This window comes from Trichoplusia ni, chromosome 16 (genome assembly GCF_003590095.1).
Source record: "Trichoplusia ni isolate ovarian cell line Hi5 chromosome 16, tn1, whole genome shotgun sequence".
Classification (NCBI taxonomy): domain Eukaryota; kingdom Metazoa; phylum Arthropoda; class Insecta; order Lepidoptera; family Noctuidae; genus Trichoplusia; species Trichoplusia ni.
The window spans coordinates 9,670,281-9,686,760 of record NC_039493.1 but is presented as its reverse complement, the minus strand read 5'-3'; the positions used below and the strand labels follow the sequence as shown (position 1 = coordinate 9,686,760).

The following is a 16,480-nucleotide window of genomic DNA, read 5'->3' as shown; positions in this document are numbered from 1 at the left end:
CACGTTCTGAATGATTTTCATAACATGATAACATAGTCTTATTTGCAAAATCGATCTGTGCAGTATTCGAGGAACTGCCTTCTGCGGACAACGCGAGCGGCTTCCGATCCGGCGTGATGTCGGGCGTGAGCTCGGCCACCACGACGCCCATGGAGGCGGGCGGCGTGGTGGAGGGCGGCGAGGCGCGCGGCCGCCTGCAGCGCACCGAGTCGCAGTACTCGCAGGAGTCGCGCGCGCCCGCCGGCCGCAACTCACGCGTGCTGGTGGCCTCGCGACACCTGCGCAACGACTCCAAGACCATCCAGCTGGAGCCGCGCGCGCGCCAGCACTCGCAGGACGAGGCGGAGCGCGCGCGCCCCGTGCGCAGCGACTCGCGGGACTCGCGCGACTCGCGGCGCGACGCCTTCCCGCGCTCGGCGTCGCGCGACCTGCCCGCGCACTCGCGCAGCGGCTCCCGCGACCTCAGCCTGGACCAGCTGAAGCACCTCGCGCTCAAGAGCATGGAGAGCCTCGACCTCACCGTGCTGCCGCTCACGCGCTGCGTGGACGAGGAGAGCAAGCGCCTCATCGACGGCGGCGGGGTCTTGCGCCATAGACGGACCAATTCAAAGGATTCCAAAATTCCTGAGACGAAACACAAGCGAACTTCCTCGCATCACATCACGTTGGAACCCAACGAGCTTAGTTTACAGATGCAAAAGGGTAGGAGCGTAGATCACTTGGCGTCTACCCGGCTAGATCCAAGCGTTTGAGAATGCGATAGACCAATTTCGAGGGACCTTTACATAAGAGTCGGGACTGAATCTCAGTTGTGTGTTACGTACGTGTGTAAACAATTTTTGCTTTTTACCGCTGTATGCGACTGAGTGAGAAATAAATATAGTGAAAATGAGTAAGTTTAAGATAAACTATTCTAAAACTAGCAAATAGAGGAAAATTATGAGTGATTCTAAATCATATCTTAAATGTAGTCTTGATGCTTTCATAAAATAAAAATTAAATAAAAAGAACTGTCGCTTCTGCAGCTAACTAGTGTTCTAGTGGTGACTTTTCGAAGCTACAACATGTAGGATCAATTATTATTGTAACATGTTTGTAATGATGAATCAATTAGTGTGATAACCAACTGTTGTTTTAACATTTTAAATACTCGCATCACTCTTGTTTTAATTTAAAATGTAAACTAGTAAATAAAAATAGTTAATTATATTTTGCTATTTTAAAGATGCATATATACTTAACAATCATATTTATAACTAATTCGAATACATTCGAAGAATTGAGACATATGTTTCATCTACTGTACTTAAAATTTGCAAAAAAAATATCATTTTATTGAGAATATTACAAATACAAATCAAAGTCTGGATATATACTTTTATCATTATAATATGGCTATGTAAAAAGGCACACTGATTAATTTATGCATCTAAAGCAGTAGCGTGAGTGATTTACGTGTAATTTAATCCACAAAGTAAGACTTAGAAATAGAAACTAGACATTACTTAGAAGGAAAAGATTTTTTTTCAAATGGCATTCAAATTCACTTGTGTACAAAAAGTAGACCTACCCTTGCAGTAAGTAATTAAAAGCACAAATGTCACAATAATATATCCTAATTTAGGATTGTGCCCCCGACATAAGGATATCTTAACTATACTAAAATGTCTATTATCTGGTACAGCATTATGCACTTGGAAACTGTTTGCACCTTACTATAATGATCACAAGTCCAGAAATTTTTGTTGTGGACTTAATTCTAAATATACCTTTTGTTGCTAATCTTATCTTATATTTTTGCTATGCAATTCTGCTATAAAAATTGACTGATTTGGCAGACTTCTCAGAACTATTCTTATTCTTTTTGTGACTCTGTGCTTTCATACCTTTTACTTAAATGTCTAAGTTAATGTAACATTCCTCAAAATTATGTGTAATATAAATAAAGCACAAACAAAATTACTGTAGAATGTATGTGCACCTAAATACGAGAAATGAATGTCTCCTCAGCCGACTGCTGGTGTGTAAATAATTGACAACTATGATTACTTGTACTGCATCTTTAATTTTGTAAATATTTATTTTTAATTTCTTTATTATTGAAATTATTTTATGAAATTGTCATTGAGCAATTAGTATTCCTGTACATGACACTGAAGGTCCAAAAAACACTATTGCAATTTAATATTTTGAGTTTTCAACTTTTATAATTGTATATTTTGGACAGCTAATATTTAGCTCATAATGATAATTTTATATTTTTACTATAATAATTAAAACTGCCTTGGTTGAAAACAAACATTTATTTAATTATATTTGGTCGGTCATGAAAATTAATTGAAAGTAATTTAGAAAACTATTTTTGAAATATGTCAATTGTTGGGCTGCTCGAATAATAACTCAATTATTAACTATATCATTTTAATATAGATGAACATGTATTTTAAAGCAATATATTTAACTCTGGAATAAAAAGACAGAAGTATTGTCAGTGTAAATTTTTGTCACTATGTTAAGAGAGGATAATAGTTTGATATGAAAGAGAGTGTTTTAACGAAAAATGCCTTATTACTACAATAGATCTTAAGACTTGATAATGATACTGACTTAGATGTATTTGAGTAAGTTGATAAGTCAATCACCCAAACAAATTTGTTAATAGCAACTCCTAAACTAATTTGTTGCATTTAGTGATTAATAAAATTGCATACTTATTTTAAATTACTTTTATTTTTTTATAAAAACACAAAAACTGCACATTTAGACTACCTATAGAACATTATGAAATTCACTGAACCACTTTTTTCGCTGCAAGCTCTTCATGAATTTCACCTGCATATAAATGAAAAAAAATAAAGACATATACTTTACAAGAATTGTGAAATAGGGAATGGGATAATAGGGATGATGACTGGGTAGACGATAAAAAAATAGTGTTTTATCTGAAAAATTCTGATTGACTAAGTTTAGGAGCAGGGGTTGTGATGTAACCAATTTCACAAGACTGATACAGAGAAATGATGTCACATCTAAGTTCCATTCAATTAATACTACTTGTGTTTGTGGGTCAAGACAAGAATATGTATCTATTGTAACTCATGAAACTGCATGATGATACCTTTAGGATGGATTAAATAAATAATACCAAGTTACTGTTTTCTACAAATTCTATTTAACAACTTAACTTACAAATTATTTTATCTACATATACTACTCAAGTATTCAACAGATTACATCAACTTTTACACAGTAATATTATTCCAACTCACCACATTCAGAGATAACTAGTTTCTTAGTAGGCTTTCCACTTTTAGATCCAAACCCTTCCATTTTACTAACCACATCCATACCTTCAACAACGGCCCCAAATACTACATGTTTTTTATCAAGCCACGGCGTAGGTACAGTGGTGATGAAGAATTGAGATCCGTTTGTGTTAGGACCAGCATTGGCCATTGACAAAATGCCTGGGCCAGTATGCTTCAGCTTAAAGTTTTCATCTTGGAAAACACGACCGTAAATAGACTTTCCACCTGTACCATTATGGTTAGTAAAGTCTCCTCCTTGGCACATAAAGTTGGGAATGATCCTATGGAATGAAGAGCCTTTGTACCCAAATCCCTTTTCGCCAGTGCATAAGGCTCTGAAATTCTCAGATGTTTTAGGCACTAAATCAGTTTCCAGTTTTATCACTATGCGACCCAGGGATTCGCCGTCAGCGGTGACATCGAAATATACTTTTTTTTCAGGTTGGGTCGAAGCAAGACGGAGCGCAGCAGCAGAATACAGCGTACCGTTTATTAATGTACGGCCGGTACGGCGTAACATAGTCGAGATGGCCATCTTGAACGAAGAACGAAAACCTAAAAAATTTAGATATAATTAAATTAAATGCATAATGAACTAAAGCAATTGGCTTAAATGATTCTTCATTTCACATTCACATAAATCACATTTATGTTTTTCTAACCTTCCAGCTAACCCGACCAGCCAGCACGTTCTGTAATTGCCAGACCAGTTATAATTTCTACAAAGAGGATAGATAAAAAATATTGAGGATAAATCAAAACCACACAAGGAAAATTTTACATAGTTCCATAAAACTCAAAATGCTTCTAAAAAGCCGGCAGAAAGTATGATGCTTATAACATATACATGTTCTACAAGAACGCATACTCACTCATAAGTGTAGAATCAGTAAAGCATACAATAATTGCTTGGATCCTTTGTGATGAGTAATAAGGTGCGGCTTTATAGAGCCGCTCGACGCTTGTTTACAGTGACAAATCTGGTCTCGTGACCCCATTTTAAATTTTCAGCAGTTCGAAATGGTCACAAGATATTTAGCAACAAAACCTGAAAATATTGGGCTTTGCCGCTAGGAAAAGGTCGATAATGAGCGGTGGCCGCTGAGACAAGTCGAAATAAGTGTGGTGCTGCAACAGCTTGTAAGTTAATTCCTGTAAATAATGGAATCAAAATAGGTACAGCTACTATTTATTTCACTTGTATCTGCCACAGGGTAAGCAGCAACACAGGGTCGCATCGTCACCATGCAGCGCTTTTCAAGCCGCGGCAAATTTAAAATGGGGTCACATGACCTTTGTCGCTACAAACGAGCGTCGAGCGGCTCCATGAGGCCAAACCTTTAACAATACTAATGTCTAACTAATCTGTAGTCGTTTGTGTTTAAATATCGAATATGTTTTTATGTCACATTGTCTCTGAGCTGTCTGTCATATTCTTGCAGTATAAATATAACCTCAATGACATGAACCCTTGAAACTTTAAATAAAATCAAAAATACTTAAAATTGTATGTGACTGCATAATTTTAAATAATTATGTATTGTATTAGAAAAGTTATAACATCCGTGCTTATAAGCCGTGAAAGACTTATCCATTCTAATAAGCAAATTACCGTTGCCCCATTCCAAGCATGCGTAACATTCAATAATCATCCAAGATGTTATTCAATTCAAAAAACAAGTGACCCAGGTAGATATTAGATAGTTAATTTCTTACATTACAATTCGCTTTCAATGGTTAAAATGATGCCAATTTTGTCAATCATATTTTTTTCAGATCAAGTGGTGGATCTCATATGTAAAGGTAATGCCGAACTTGAAAAGAAATTGAGAATATTAATGCTAGAAGTAGAGGTGATGCGCCAGGACGGACGCTTTGCACCGGACTCAATTAACAATGATCAGTGGCAACACTTATTAGATTTAAAAACTAAAAATCAGCGCCAAAGTTACTTGAGATATTTGTTCAAAACTGAAAAATCTAAGGAAAATTTCAAGGTAAAGAAGAAACTGTTCAAACTTTTATCAATTAAATTTTAAGTTAATTATATTCTTTTCTTTCTTTTATTTTGTAATGAAACCAACTCAGTTTCACATAATATATTATTTACCATATTTTGTGAGTATTTTGATAGATTTAGATAACAGTTACATTCAATTAGACTATCTAAATTGCTGTAGGAGATGCTCCGTTAAATATTTAGACCTGAGGCAGCCTCAGTTGAATCTATTGCTTATAGAAAAATTTAATCTACAAATTTTTATTTAAGGCTAAAAAAGAAGCAAGAAGAAAAGAGTTTACTGTCCCAAAGCCTGAAGATATGAAAGAAAATAAAGATGACCTTTTATATGGCATACAACATCAATCACTGTTTCTACGCATTAGAGACCAATCAATCAACCAGTTTGATAACTACAGGTATTTAAATTTATAATTCAGACTCTTCGAAAACAGAATAGTAAGCAGCCTACCATAAAAGTATTTAAACTTTATGTAATTCTCATTTATTTTTGAGGTGTGACTTCAACTTTATTTTTTTTTTACAGGGCTCTTCAAGCTATGATGTATGGTCAATCAATTGTAATAGACTGTTCTTATGAAAGCCACATGGTGTATAAAGAAACTGTGAATGCTGCTAAACAAATGACATTTGTTTTTGGCGATAACAGAGTGCATAAAAACCCCTTTAACTTGCATTTGTGCAATGTAAATATGACAGGTGCTTTTATGAAACAGATGTTGAAAAATATACCATCATTAGATGAGCCATGGTTTCCTATGAATATTCATACTAAAAGCTATTTGGATGTATTCCCAAAGGAAAAGCTTGTATATTTGACCCCACATTGTCGAGAAGAATTAACAAAATTTGATCATGACGCTGTATATATAGTTGGATGCATGGTTGACAAGGTAAACATAAATAATAAACTGAATTAAAATTTATAAATAGTCTAGACTAGTATTGTGGCACACTACAGTCTTTAGTTTTGTAAAATTTTATTTACATCTAATATATATGTATAATTTTGCAGGTTAACAATGAACCCCTTTCCCTTGCTAAAGCTAAAAGAGATGGCATAAAGATGGCTAAACTACCACTGGACAGATACTTAGAATGGGCACCTGGTTCTAAGAAAAATCTCAATATTAACCACATGATACCTATTCTGCTAGATTTAAAGATGACTGCCGATTGGGAATATGCATTACAACATGTCCCTAGAAGAAAACTTATGGAAACTAAAATAATGGCAATGCAGAAAAATCTAAATCAAAAATTACAATATGATGTCAAGAAGAACATTAAACTTTCTAAGTTGAACACATTAGTATTTAAGGAAAAGAGACTTAAATCTAGGAGGTCTTTGTATGATGATGAAAATATATAAAATACCAATTGAAACATGTCTTTATTTCATCTAACCATAATGTATAACTTCAGATTTTAAACATGAAAAATGTAAAATAATTGTGATAAAACTAATAATAATCTAATTTTTGTACACTACATATCCTGAACATATAAATACGTACCTAGGTACAAACAATCATGTATTATATTTTATTACAATGCTTTTACACAAAAAAAAATAGTTTTGCTCCATTCATAATAAAATTTATCAATTTCATGCACACCCATGTATGTACTAGCATAATGTACTGGGAATTATCATGTTACATATTGCACAGAAATGATGTATGCTTTGCACATTCTGTTTCGTTTGTTTTTTTTTTATAAAATCCGTAAGACTACATAATATTTATATAATTACTAAAGTAACATTATGAAATTTTAGGATCAGTAATGCATTATTATCGTCCTACTCTACAAAAGTAGAAATATAAATCAGTAGAACCTTAGGTATATAACTTCTAGTGAGATGTAATGAAAATATTAAAATGCTAGAATATTATTCACATCGTCCTCCAATTTTGGAGTAGGTTAAAAATGGATAATATGTTTGCACTGCAAAGAAACCTTGTGCTTATAATTAAATAAAGAAATTAAATCTATTTATGTACAATTTTAATATTTATGACTATGGTAAGGGCAATGTACGCATGTCGACGTCTCCAGCTGAAGTCTCTGACCTCTGTTTGATTGTTGCTAGAATTTCTTGCAAGTTGGATGGTAAAGCAATATCTGCCAGAGGCACGCTCTGTACTGGCGGCGGAGTCATAGGCCGCGATGGAGAGTAAGCTTCGTCCTGAAAATAATATAAAATTCAATAAATGTTGTACCTATTTCCATACGATAAGAAATAGTCACTTTAATATCATGTATAGTTTAAATAGTATACATACTTCGCCTATGGAGGAATCAGCTTGTGCCATCTTCATGATTTGTTGTTTCTGTTCTTCAATCTGTCTGTTGAGTTCTTCCATTTTACTCCTAAGCGTGTTCGAGGTCAAGCTTGGCCCTGACGCTTGCCCACTGCCACTACTGCTTGTCGAACCCGGGCTGTACGGTTCATCGTCATCCGCCGACACTACCAAATACAAAACATGAGTTAACCCAAATTTTCTACCAGTACTGTACTATTAAGAGTAAGGTTTTCCATTTATTGAAAAGCATGCAAATCTAAAGCAATGCCAGAGATTTATATCTAAGGATTAAGCATTGTTTTATATGAAATACTTTTATTTAATGTTAGAAATAAAATACACTACAATGCTTCCAGGAGAAAAAATAGGAAAGTAAACACAATATTTATTATATATATTTTAATACCCAGCGAAGCAGCAATTTTGTCCTTAACGGTTGTAGAGAGAGTCGATGACGTGTACGCTAGTAGAGGGAGCGGTGGCCGCCGCCGCGGCGAGGCCGGGGGAGTGTACGACCGCTTGCGGGACTCACGCGCCACCTAATGTAACGTAACATTATCAGATCGGTGCCTTTGAAATATTTATCAGAAGGGTTTCGTAAGACTAACCAATATCAATGTACATACATCAAAACAAATTATTAGTAAAATTTGTTTATTAATTAGGGTTTACTTTTATTGAACTATCTACAATAGCACATAATATCAGTCATATTTATTTATTTACAAAGATTTACTATTAAGCCAAATAAATCGGTAAATAATAAATGCACAAGTAGGGTATATTTTATTAATTCATTTACAATAAGTCACAATCCGTCGGCGAACTGACCTTAGCTGGAATAACATCAGTCGGAATGTTGGCGGCTGAGCGCTTTTTTCTTTGTCGAATAACTATGGCGATCAGAAGATGAGTTTTGATTTCGCCAATGCCCGGCCCGTCGAGGGGTAGTAATACTGCCGGTAATGTAGTATTAGCCGGCAATGGTACAATGTAAAAGTCTTTTACTGTCATCATGTTCGACGCCTTCACGACGCCTAACCTAAAATAAGTTGTAGGAATAAGAAACAAAACCATTTGATGGGATAGTAAGGAATAAGGTGATGTTCATTTGAGTGTACATAGAATTTGCATGTATAATAATACCAACCTATTGCGACTACTGAGATAGCTATATAAAGCAATGTATTGCATTTTTTCTTCATCATTAGCAGTTTGTAGCTTGAGAATAACAATATCTTTATTACTAGTTTTCTTCATTTTTGCAATATAGTCCCAAACAGTGTCAGGATTGATTCTTCCTACAATATCTAATTCTGTACTGAGATCTTCTTCCAAGTCCACAGAACTGCCGGACACCTGTAATTTTGTAAAATAGAAGAGAGGATGAGAATGAAAACCAGATACAAAATGCACATAAGTAATGTATCTGTATAATTTGTAGAAACTTACCTCATAGGCAGCCACATAGAACCTAGCAACATCCACCATGTTGATGCATCCACTCCATACTGTAGCTGCTGCATTGTCCACTGTGCTACTTGGTTCTTGATCACTTTCAGCTTCTAGAAAGTTTAAAAATGAATATTTTTATAAAAAGTACTGGTACAAACACTCAAAAATGTTACAGTAAATGTGTGGTGTTTCTAGTACCTGATGTTTTGTCTTGTTTTGCAGAATATCTTGTTGCTGGCAAGATCAAATTCGTATCAATCAAAGTCTTGGATGTGTCAAACTCTGCTTCAAAATTACTCATATCATTCCTGTAGTTCTCTTCAAACACATCCTCTCTAGACTTCCGGAGGTCTTCTTCAGAAAATGCTGATGTTATCATTGGTTCATGAGGATCGTATTCTGGATGTGCCTCTTTTAGCATAGCCGATTTTGGTCTCTCTATTGAATCAGAATCTGTGGAACTAAAGAAATAAATATTATAAAACAATGCTTTACTGTTCATAGGTTGTGGATATTATATCATAATATTTGCTTACTCGTTCTTCGTTTTATAAGCATTATCTTGAGACCTGGAACGATTCTTCAACTTATCCTCGCTACTGATTGTGCGTTTAGAGCGTGACCTATTTCTGCGCCTTGCGTCTCGCGATGAAGATCGTCGTCGGGACCGAGCACGAGAGCTCGACCTTTCACGGACAGGTGATTTAGACCTTCGCTTGGTTTTCTCTCTGGATGAAGACCTATGCCGCGATCGCTCGTTGGTGTCAGGTTTATCTTTAGACCTCTCTTTTGACGATGATCTGACTCTAGTAGACTTCTTTTCTGATCTACGTGTAGATCTTCTCTGCTCTTCTCTTGCATCTTTTTCTTTTGATTCGGATCTTCGTTTCGATGATCTCGATTTTCTGTCAGAATCACGTTTAGACTCCCGCCTACTTCTCTTAGAGCGTCCAGAGCTGCTATCTTCTCGATTTCGTTTCTTGCTGCTGTACTTTTTATCTTCTACTTCAGCCTTGCTGGTACTAATACAAAAAATGATTAATTTAGTTACTGAAATGACATATTGTTATAAAAAGTTTTGTAAGACAAAAATATAGTACCTTTCTGGAGTTTTATCTTTTGTTATAACATCAGGACCAACTGTAGAGTCATTTAGTGCAGTAACAACATCTTCAACAGGCACATTTGGATCTAATTCAGTGGACACCGATTCTTTTGTCTCCATTACCTAAATAAGAACAAAAAATGAGTAAGCTGTAAAGAACATAATAGTTAATTCATAAATCTCTATACAACAGAAGTACCTCTTCTCCTTTGTGTGTTTTGAGGACATATGTTTTGTTAGCAGCAAGTAGGTCTAGTTCTGATTTCTTAATAAGTTCTAATTGATGTTTTGCTTCTTTATCCCGCCATTGAGCTAGCTCTTGACTTGCCAATTCTTCCGGTGAGAGTCGTACCTACAAAATAAAATTATTTATTATTACATGTCATATAAAAAACGCACTTATAGTTAATTCACAGTGAACAGATAAAAATTTAAACATTACTTACGAGTTGTTTAGGTGTTATCGAACGATCACAGATTTTCTCCCATAGCGTAAGATTCTTTCGATCCTTGATGTTAAACATGAGTGATCTGTACTTTGCCTTATACTTCATGCCCACATCTCTAAACAGTTCATGCAACTCTTGCTCGGTCTCATTGGCAAACTGTTGTATTTCATCTTCAGAGAATTTCTGTCCTTTGTTTTCCGACATCCTTATGGCTAGTTGTTCTTGTAGAGCTTTCCGCACATTGTCGCGTATAGGTTCACCGCTTGACATTCTCAACCTAGTATGAGTGGAATCTTTCCGACGCGATGTCGACGGCGACACTGATGGAGCCTGAAACGTATTCATTATCGTTAACTCGCCACCTCAGTTTAATAATCACTATGCAAACACGTCCAAGGTCACTACATTAGAAAATGTTCATAACTAATACCAAATAGGCAAACAAAAACAATAGCAGCTTCCGCAATATTAGGTAGTAAATTAAATCATGTAAACCTAAATTATCCGCAATATTTCTTAGAATCTAAGATAATAAAAAAATATAGAAAAATCCATAAGTAATATTTTTACCAAACTAGAGACAAATATTTGAGACAACAACCTACCAAAACACTGAATAAAATATACATATCACGTGCGTCGTAAAACTGACCACACAATTTTAGCTGATTCATAACAACTCCGTAGATAACGACGAACACGTTATAAATTACAAACTGCCGAAACAAAAGGAATTCTCCATCAAGTGTAAACCTAATACAAAGGTCTTATTCTTAAATCTTCCTTTAAAAACGGTAGACTGACCAAGCAATTCATGAACCAGCTAGTAATGAAAAAATTTCAAATCATATTACATGGATGGATTACTGGAATAATTCATTTTTGGAGAAGTTATGAAGTAATTATGTTTACCAATCCTACCTTGTCTTGCGACGATTGTCCTTGATTACTGGGAGTTCTAATCAGTTTTCTTGATGTAATTCCAGGTTTAGCTGTAGACGTGCTAGCTTTAGGAGTGTCAGTTAACTGAGTAGTGGGCTGCGACTTTGGAGTAACTGGTGTCTTAAGTTGTGGGGTCTTAGGTTCTTCTTTATGAGCTGGTATCAGCCTAATAGATCGTTCCTTTGGATCTGTTTGGGGTGTTTTAGCACTAGTTGATTGTTCAGCAGGTTTTCTAGGTATCCTTTCAAAGTTGAGAGTTGTTTGAATCTTAGTTGGTTCACTTGTCTTCTTTTTACCTACAGCAGGTTTGATTGTACTCAAAGTGCCAGGACGCACAACTTCAAATGTAGGATTTTGTTGCAACCAAGCCTTCAAGTTTTCTGCAGTTGGAGCATTGGGTCCAGCTAATAGTCTTCCAGATTTACGTTCATACACTATTACCTAAAGAAGCAAATCAAAACCTATTATATCTGAACATACACAAAATTATGGTAAACAAAACTTGTATTTTGCACAAACTTACCCTAGATTCAGCCTTTTGTTTTTCATTAGATTTGCCTGGTTCACCATCACCTTTCCCAGAAGGCCCTTGGTTTCCAAGAGAATCCTGAGCATGTTTCCATATGCAAGAGTTACTGCAATAAATGCTGCTAGCACGTGCTGGCTTCTTGCATACAATACAACTTGTCTTCAGTGAGTCTTTGATTGATGACTGAACTGGCGATTTTATAGCAACTGCCCCTTCCTGATCATTTTCTGATCTCATTTGTGCTGGGACCTAAGAAGAGAAGTTTAAATTCATATAATGACATTAGTCCATCTCTAAATGCATAAATAGTGGATGGAAAAATAATCCTAACTTTGATTAAATTTATTTAATGGCTATGGTTATAATAAAGTTCATAAATAGGTAAAGTTACAAATTATCATTAAACATTAATTCATTCAGCAGATCAAACTTGAAAATAAAAATTACAGTTCAATGACTGACAGCTTGTATCCTTCTCTGATGAAAAAAATGAAATGAAAAAGCGTTTATTTGGAACTTAAATCAAATAACAACTAATATTATTAGATACAACTAATATTTACATAATGATATTAAATCAAATTCAACTTCAGTGGAACTTACTTTATTTGAGTTCTTAGATGTTGGTTTTGCTTTCTTGATACAATTAGGACACCTCCACTCAATTCCTTGTTCTTCCATCTGTTGACCCATTGCTTTTGTAATATTGACACATTTTCCATGGAACCAGTCTTCGCAGCCATCGCAACATATCATAAACCGATTGTTATGCGGCTGCTTACATATACACCACAGTCTGAAATAAAAAATGTAAAGGAACTTGTGGCCAGTAAATTAATTAAAATCGTAGAAACCATGAGATGAGCAATTAAAAACTATGACTTTTAAATTAATCTTCTTGCCTATAAATTCGAAACAATCTTCTCAGAATAATGTTTATCACATATAAACTTTACCTATTAGGATCATCTTCTGAATTCCAACTTTCTTGAGACTCTGCCTTATCCAAGATTGGGTTAGCCATCTGTTCCTGTTTCTTAGTAGTAAGCTTCTTATTGATGTACTGTTTTGACACAGCTTGCACCTGTGGCTCAGGAGTTACTGACACAGGATGAACCGGAGTAGCTGGTGTTGTTGCCACCACTGGTGCTGGTTGTATTGCCTCTGGTTGAGAAGTTACTTCTGTCTGATTCTTCCGTTTTGATGAGCGTGTTGCTGGTGCCTCAATGGGTGGTAATGTAATGACCCTGCCATCACGCCTCACAATTTCAATTGGATCCTTTCGTACAGGAACAGTTTTAGGAGCTGATTTTGACAAAGCTTGTGTATATAAAATTGATGGCTGTGTCTGAGGAGTCTGTGGTGTCTGCACCTTCTGTTGAGTCTTAGCAGGTGCAGTATCTACTTTACCTAAAACCTGCTTGTCTATGACTTCTTGTAAATTCTCAGAACTTGCTACCAGTTGAGCAACAGACATCAAGAAATCTTCAGTCAGCCCTTCCTCTTCAGGCTGAAGTCCACCTAACAAGTCTAGAGTGGGTGACAATGGACCTGCAAGTCCAGGACTATTCATAGCTCCTGTAGTTGTTATAGTTGGTTGACCTTTCACTGGGTTAGATATGCCTGTGGTATCTTGTAATATTTGTGCCAAACTTGCATCATCAAGTTGAGGTATAGGATCATAAGGCTTAGTTGGTTTTTCAGGTTGTACAACTTTTTCTTTAGCTTTAACATAAGTTTTTTGTACAATGGGCTTGGGACTGTCTATATCTTCAGCCTTGTTATCTGCAACCTTCACATCACTTGACTCAGGTACTTTAGTGACGGTAGCAGGCTTTTTGTCGATGCCAGGTGGTAAAGAGTCTTTGTCACTTGTAGGAGTTTTAGGTGGCACTTTGCTGTCTGTAGATACCCTTCTAATGACATCTGGGGTTGAAAACAATGAAGTCATATCCGTCAATAGTGCTGTGACATGTGATGGTGTTTTCTTTTCCTTTTTCACAGGCTTTGGAGTCTGTTTCAATACAACTTTGCTGAGATCATTAGTAGGCGGAATTATAGTAGAAATCTTAGAAGATGGTAAAATACTTTCCAAATCAACTTCAGAGCTATCTTTCTTTTCTGTGACATTTTTAGTTTGTATCTTCTCTTTAATTTCTTTTTTAATTATAGTTCTAGCAGGTTTAAGCTTAGTTATTAACTTTGACTCCAGCTTAGCCTTGGCGCTACCACCAGATTTCAAAATGCGAGGTTTTGATTTAAGTTTCTTTATTCTTACAGAACCTGGTCGGTCTTTAGTGTACTTGTAATCAGAATCAGAATCTCTATCAGGGATACTATCACCTGATGAGCTAATAGAAGATGACTCAGTACTGTCATCTGCCTTTTGTAAAGCGTCTATAGATTTATCAGGTTCTCTGTTGTCCTTGGATTTATTACCGGGAGTGACAGGTAGTGGTTTGTGTAGTACATCATGGCCTTTCAAGAGGACAGGAGCTTCATTAGAATTTAGAACTATCTTTTTGCCCTTGGGTAAGATCTTTTGTTCCAATATAGTAATTTTCTTAGAATTGGGCACAGGTTTTGGTGGTGGTGTATGAGTGATTTCAATGACTGATTCATCATAGTTTGGTAAACTATCGCTTTTTGTTGGTACTGACTGACTTGGTGATTTGAGTGGTGTATAACAGTGGTCATTTTGAAAACCAACTAAACTATTTTCCCTTGTTTCTATCCTCAATGACTGTAACATCTCAGCACCACTGTCTGCAATTAAAAATAATTGTATTGTTACAGATCATTATATAACATATTATAAAACTATTAAAATTTTACAGTTTATACAATACAAACGCACACAAAGACACCCTGGATACTCCCCATATTCGGAGATTAAATTGGTAATCACTTTGTAAAAATCTAAGTTTTTAATAAATCAAGTAAAACTACAACCTAGGACATACTTTAGAAGAGGAGAGGAGATCATGCAGTTAAAATTTCAAAACAACACTGCAAGTAAATAGAAGTAATTGTGAACCATTAACCCCATAAAAATGGTTTAAAGTTCAGATTATGGTACAATTTACATGAAAATAGAAATAAATCTTACCATACTTTATGATACTATTAGGCTCATCATAATAACTGTCTACTGACAATGTTACATGAGGTACTTTCTCATCATCCGTTTCGGAGTCAGTAGCATCATCCGGTTTACCTTCATGCCCAACGCGTACAACACTTATACCAGCACTTTGAGATCCATCTGTACCTAAAATGTCATGAAGGCAATTAGGCATAAGAATTATCGATATTATTGAAGAAATTTATAAAAGTCAAGCATATTCTATAGTAACAGCATTTTGGCGCCAAAATGCATAATTTGCTATAATCTTGTTGCAATTTGTTTGCAACTAAATGAAACAATTCTAACTGAACTTCTGTTGATAATTATGTGTTATTGTCTAGATACAATACTTATTCCAAACAAAATACACACCTGAAACCTCTAACTACAAGTACCCTAGCATCTAGTTGCTATGCATCAAACTTATGTAGAACATTATGATAGCCTTCATCTATATGGAAGACAATTTTGAAAAGTATTATATATATTGTTAGATATGTTCTTAAGGACTTACCCATTAGAGTCCCCAGTAATTTTTGATCAACAGACAATGATCCATCCTTGTTTACAATAACAACAACAGAGCTATCAGCTTTTGTGGAAGGTCCGTTAAGATCCGTATAATTAGTTATAACCGTGTTTGACATTTTTCATTGCAATTCATGCAACCATTCTAATTCAATTCCTCTATTAATAGCCATTCAAGACACATGCACCGCGTCTAATTATGACGCATCCAAATCCAACGCGCTAGTCGCCATTTTGGACTCCACCATTGGATTGAATGGCCGCACCGCGGCAAACACAACAATTTATAACCTTTAACTTGTGTAGGACGCTAATAATAGATTATAAGCTTGATAATTGTTTCAAATTTATCCAAACGATAAACATTGTTTTGCATAGAATCCAGAAATTTTAATTTCCGAAACACACACAGTTATCAAACTATTTTTTTAATCTGTAGACTATAGGACATGACTTCATGGCTTTGTATCTACGAAAAAGGTCGAAACATTACTATTTGACCGTGCATATATCTTCTTGTAAATTATTTATTCAAGTATAATTTGTAAGTTGCCTCAATTAATAACCATTGTAATATTTTCCTTTAGTGTATGAAGTACATACTACATAGCATGGTTAATAAAGGCGCTCCACGATTAATGACATGTCTAGTGTCTTTTTATCTTCTTCGACTTTGTAGAATAATATATTTGATAACCGTTACTACAT

The 16,480-nt window shown here is 35.5% G+C and overlaps 4 protein-coding genes across 8 annotated transcripts in view; 2 read left to right on the top strand and 2 right to left on the bottom strand.

Moving 5' to 3' along the window:
* The window catches only part of LOC113501929 (solute carrier organic anion transporter family member 5A1), a 42,899-nt gene extending 40,178 nt beyond the window's left edge, over window positions 1-2,721 (top strand). For both annotated transcript variants that reach the window (XM_026883244.1, XM_026883245.1), the window contains one exon: window positions 64-2,721. In XM_026883244.1, coding sequence (XP_026739045.1) covers window positions 64-752 — 689 coding nt within the window. In that variant the 3' untranslated portion in view covers window positions 753-2,721. The remainder of the gene's footprint in view (window positions 1-63) is intronic.
* Window positions 2,722-2,747: 26 nt separating this feature from the next.
* LOC113501931 (peptidyl-prolyl cis-trans isomerase-like) lies at window positions 2,748-4,203 on the bottom strand. 4 transcript variants are annotated; one of them, XM_026883249.1, is made up of 4 exons: window positions 4,181-4,198; window positions 3,971-4,000; window positions 3,270-3,863; window positions 2,748-2,832 (listed from the first exon to the last, which is right to left on the bottom strand). In XM_026883249.1, the coding sequence occupies exons 3-4, from the start codon at window positions 3,841-3,843 to the stop codon at window positions 2,789-2,791; spliced, it is 618 nt and encodes a 205-aa protein (XP_026739050.1). In that variant the 5' UTR covers window positions 3,844-3,863; window positions 3,971-4,000; window positions 4,181-4,198; the 3' UTR covers window positions 2,748-2,788. The 4 variants fall into 4 exon arrangements, with proteins under 4 accessions (XP_026739050.1, XP_026739048.1, XP_026739049.1 ...); XM_026883247.1 differs by lacking the exon at window positions 3,971-4,000 and having other exon boundaries at window positions 4,181-4,203; XM_026883248.1 differs by lacking the exon at window positions 4,181-4,198 and having other exon boundaries at window positions 3,971-4,062.
* A 72-nt stretch (window positions 4,204-4,275) lies between these two features.
* LOC113501930 (mitochondrial ribonuclease P protein 1 homolog) lies at window positions 4,276-6,714 on the top strand. The gene is made up of 5 exons (XM_026883246.1): window positions 4,276-4,997; window positions 5,085-5,305; window positions 5,578-5,726; window positions 5,855-6,221; window positions 6,344-6,714. The coding sequence occupies exons 1-5, from the start codon at window positions 4,844-4,846 to the stop codon at window positions 6,698-6,700; spliced, it is 1,248 nt and encodes a 415-aa protein (XP_026739047.1). The 5' UTR covers window positions 4,276-4,843; the 3' UTR covers window positions 6,701-6,714.
* On the bottom strand, window positions 6,703-16,209 carry LOC113501928 (death-inducer obliterator 1). The gene is made up of 17 exons (XM_026883242.1): window positions 15,759-16,209; window positions 15,227-15,388; window positions 13,074-14,883; window positions 12,721-12,913; window positions 12,112-12,366; window positions 11,568-12,029; window positions 10,644-10,976; window positions 10,397-10,549; window positions 10,193-10,320; window positions 9,629-10,114; window positions 9,291-9,553; window positions 9,090-9,202; window positions 8,788-8,996; window positions 8,469-8,679; window positions 8,044-8,176; window positions 7,617-7,801; window positions 6,703-7,519 (listed from the first exon to the last, which is right to left on the bottom strand). The coding sequence occupies exons 1-17, from the start codon at window positions 15,889-15,891 to the stop codon at window positions 7,352-7,354; spliced, it is 5,397 nt and encodes a 1,798-aa protein (XP_026739043.1). The 5' UTR covers window positions 15,892-16,209; the 3' UTR covers window positions 6,703-7,351.
* Between the last annotated feature and the right edge of the window lie 271 nt (window positions 16,210-16,480).

What these genes read in the sequence shown, in the direction of transcription:
- LOC113501931 (XM_026883247.1), bottom strand. An exon ending in ACTAGTTATCTCTGAATGTG is followed by an intron (nt 2,833 to 3,269) that starts GTGAGTTGGAAT and finishes ATTTATATGCAG; the next exon opens with GTGAAATTCATGAAGAGCTT.
- LOC113501930 (XM_026883246.1), top strand. Translation starts at nt 4,844, where the DNA reads ATGTATTGTATTAGAAAAGTTATAACATCCGTGCTTATAAGCCGTGAA. An exon ending in AATCTAAGGAAAATTTCAAG is followed by an intron (nt 5,306 to 5,577) that starts GTAAAGAAGAAA and finishes TTTTTATTTAAG; the next exon opens with GCTAAAAAAGAAGCAAGAAG. An exon ending in AACCAGTTTGATAACTACAG is followed by an intron (nt 5,727 to 5,854) that starts GTATTTAAATTT and finishes TTTTTTTTACAG; the next exon opens with GGCTCTTCAAGCTATGATGT.
- LOC113501928 (XM_026883242.1), bottom strand. Translation starts at nt 15,891, where the DNA reads ATGTCAAACACGGTTATAACTAATTATACGGATCTTAACGGACCTTCC. An exon ending in ATTACTGGGGACTCTAATGG is followed by an intron (nt 15,389 to 15,758) that starts GTAAGTCCTTAA and finishes ATGACATTTTAG; the next exon opens with GTACAGATGGATCTCAAAGT. An exon ending in GACAATCGTCGCAAGACAAG is followed by an intron (nt 10,977 to 11,567) that starts GTAGGATTGGTA and finishes AATACGTTTCAG; the next exon opens with GCTCCATCAGTGTCGCCGTC.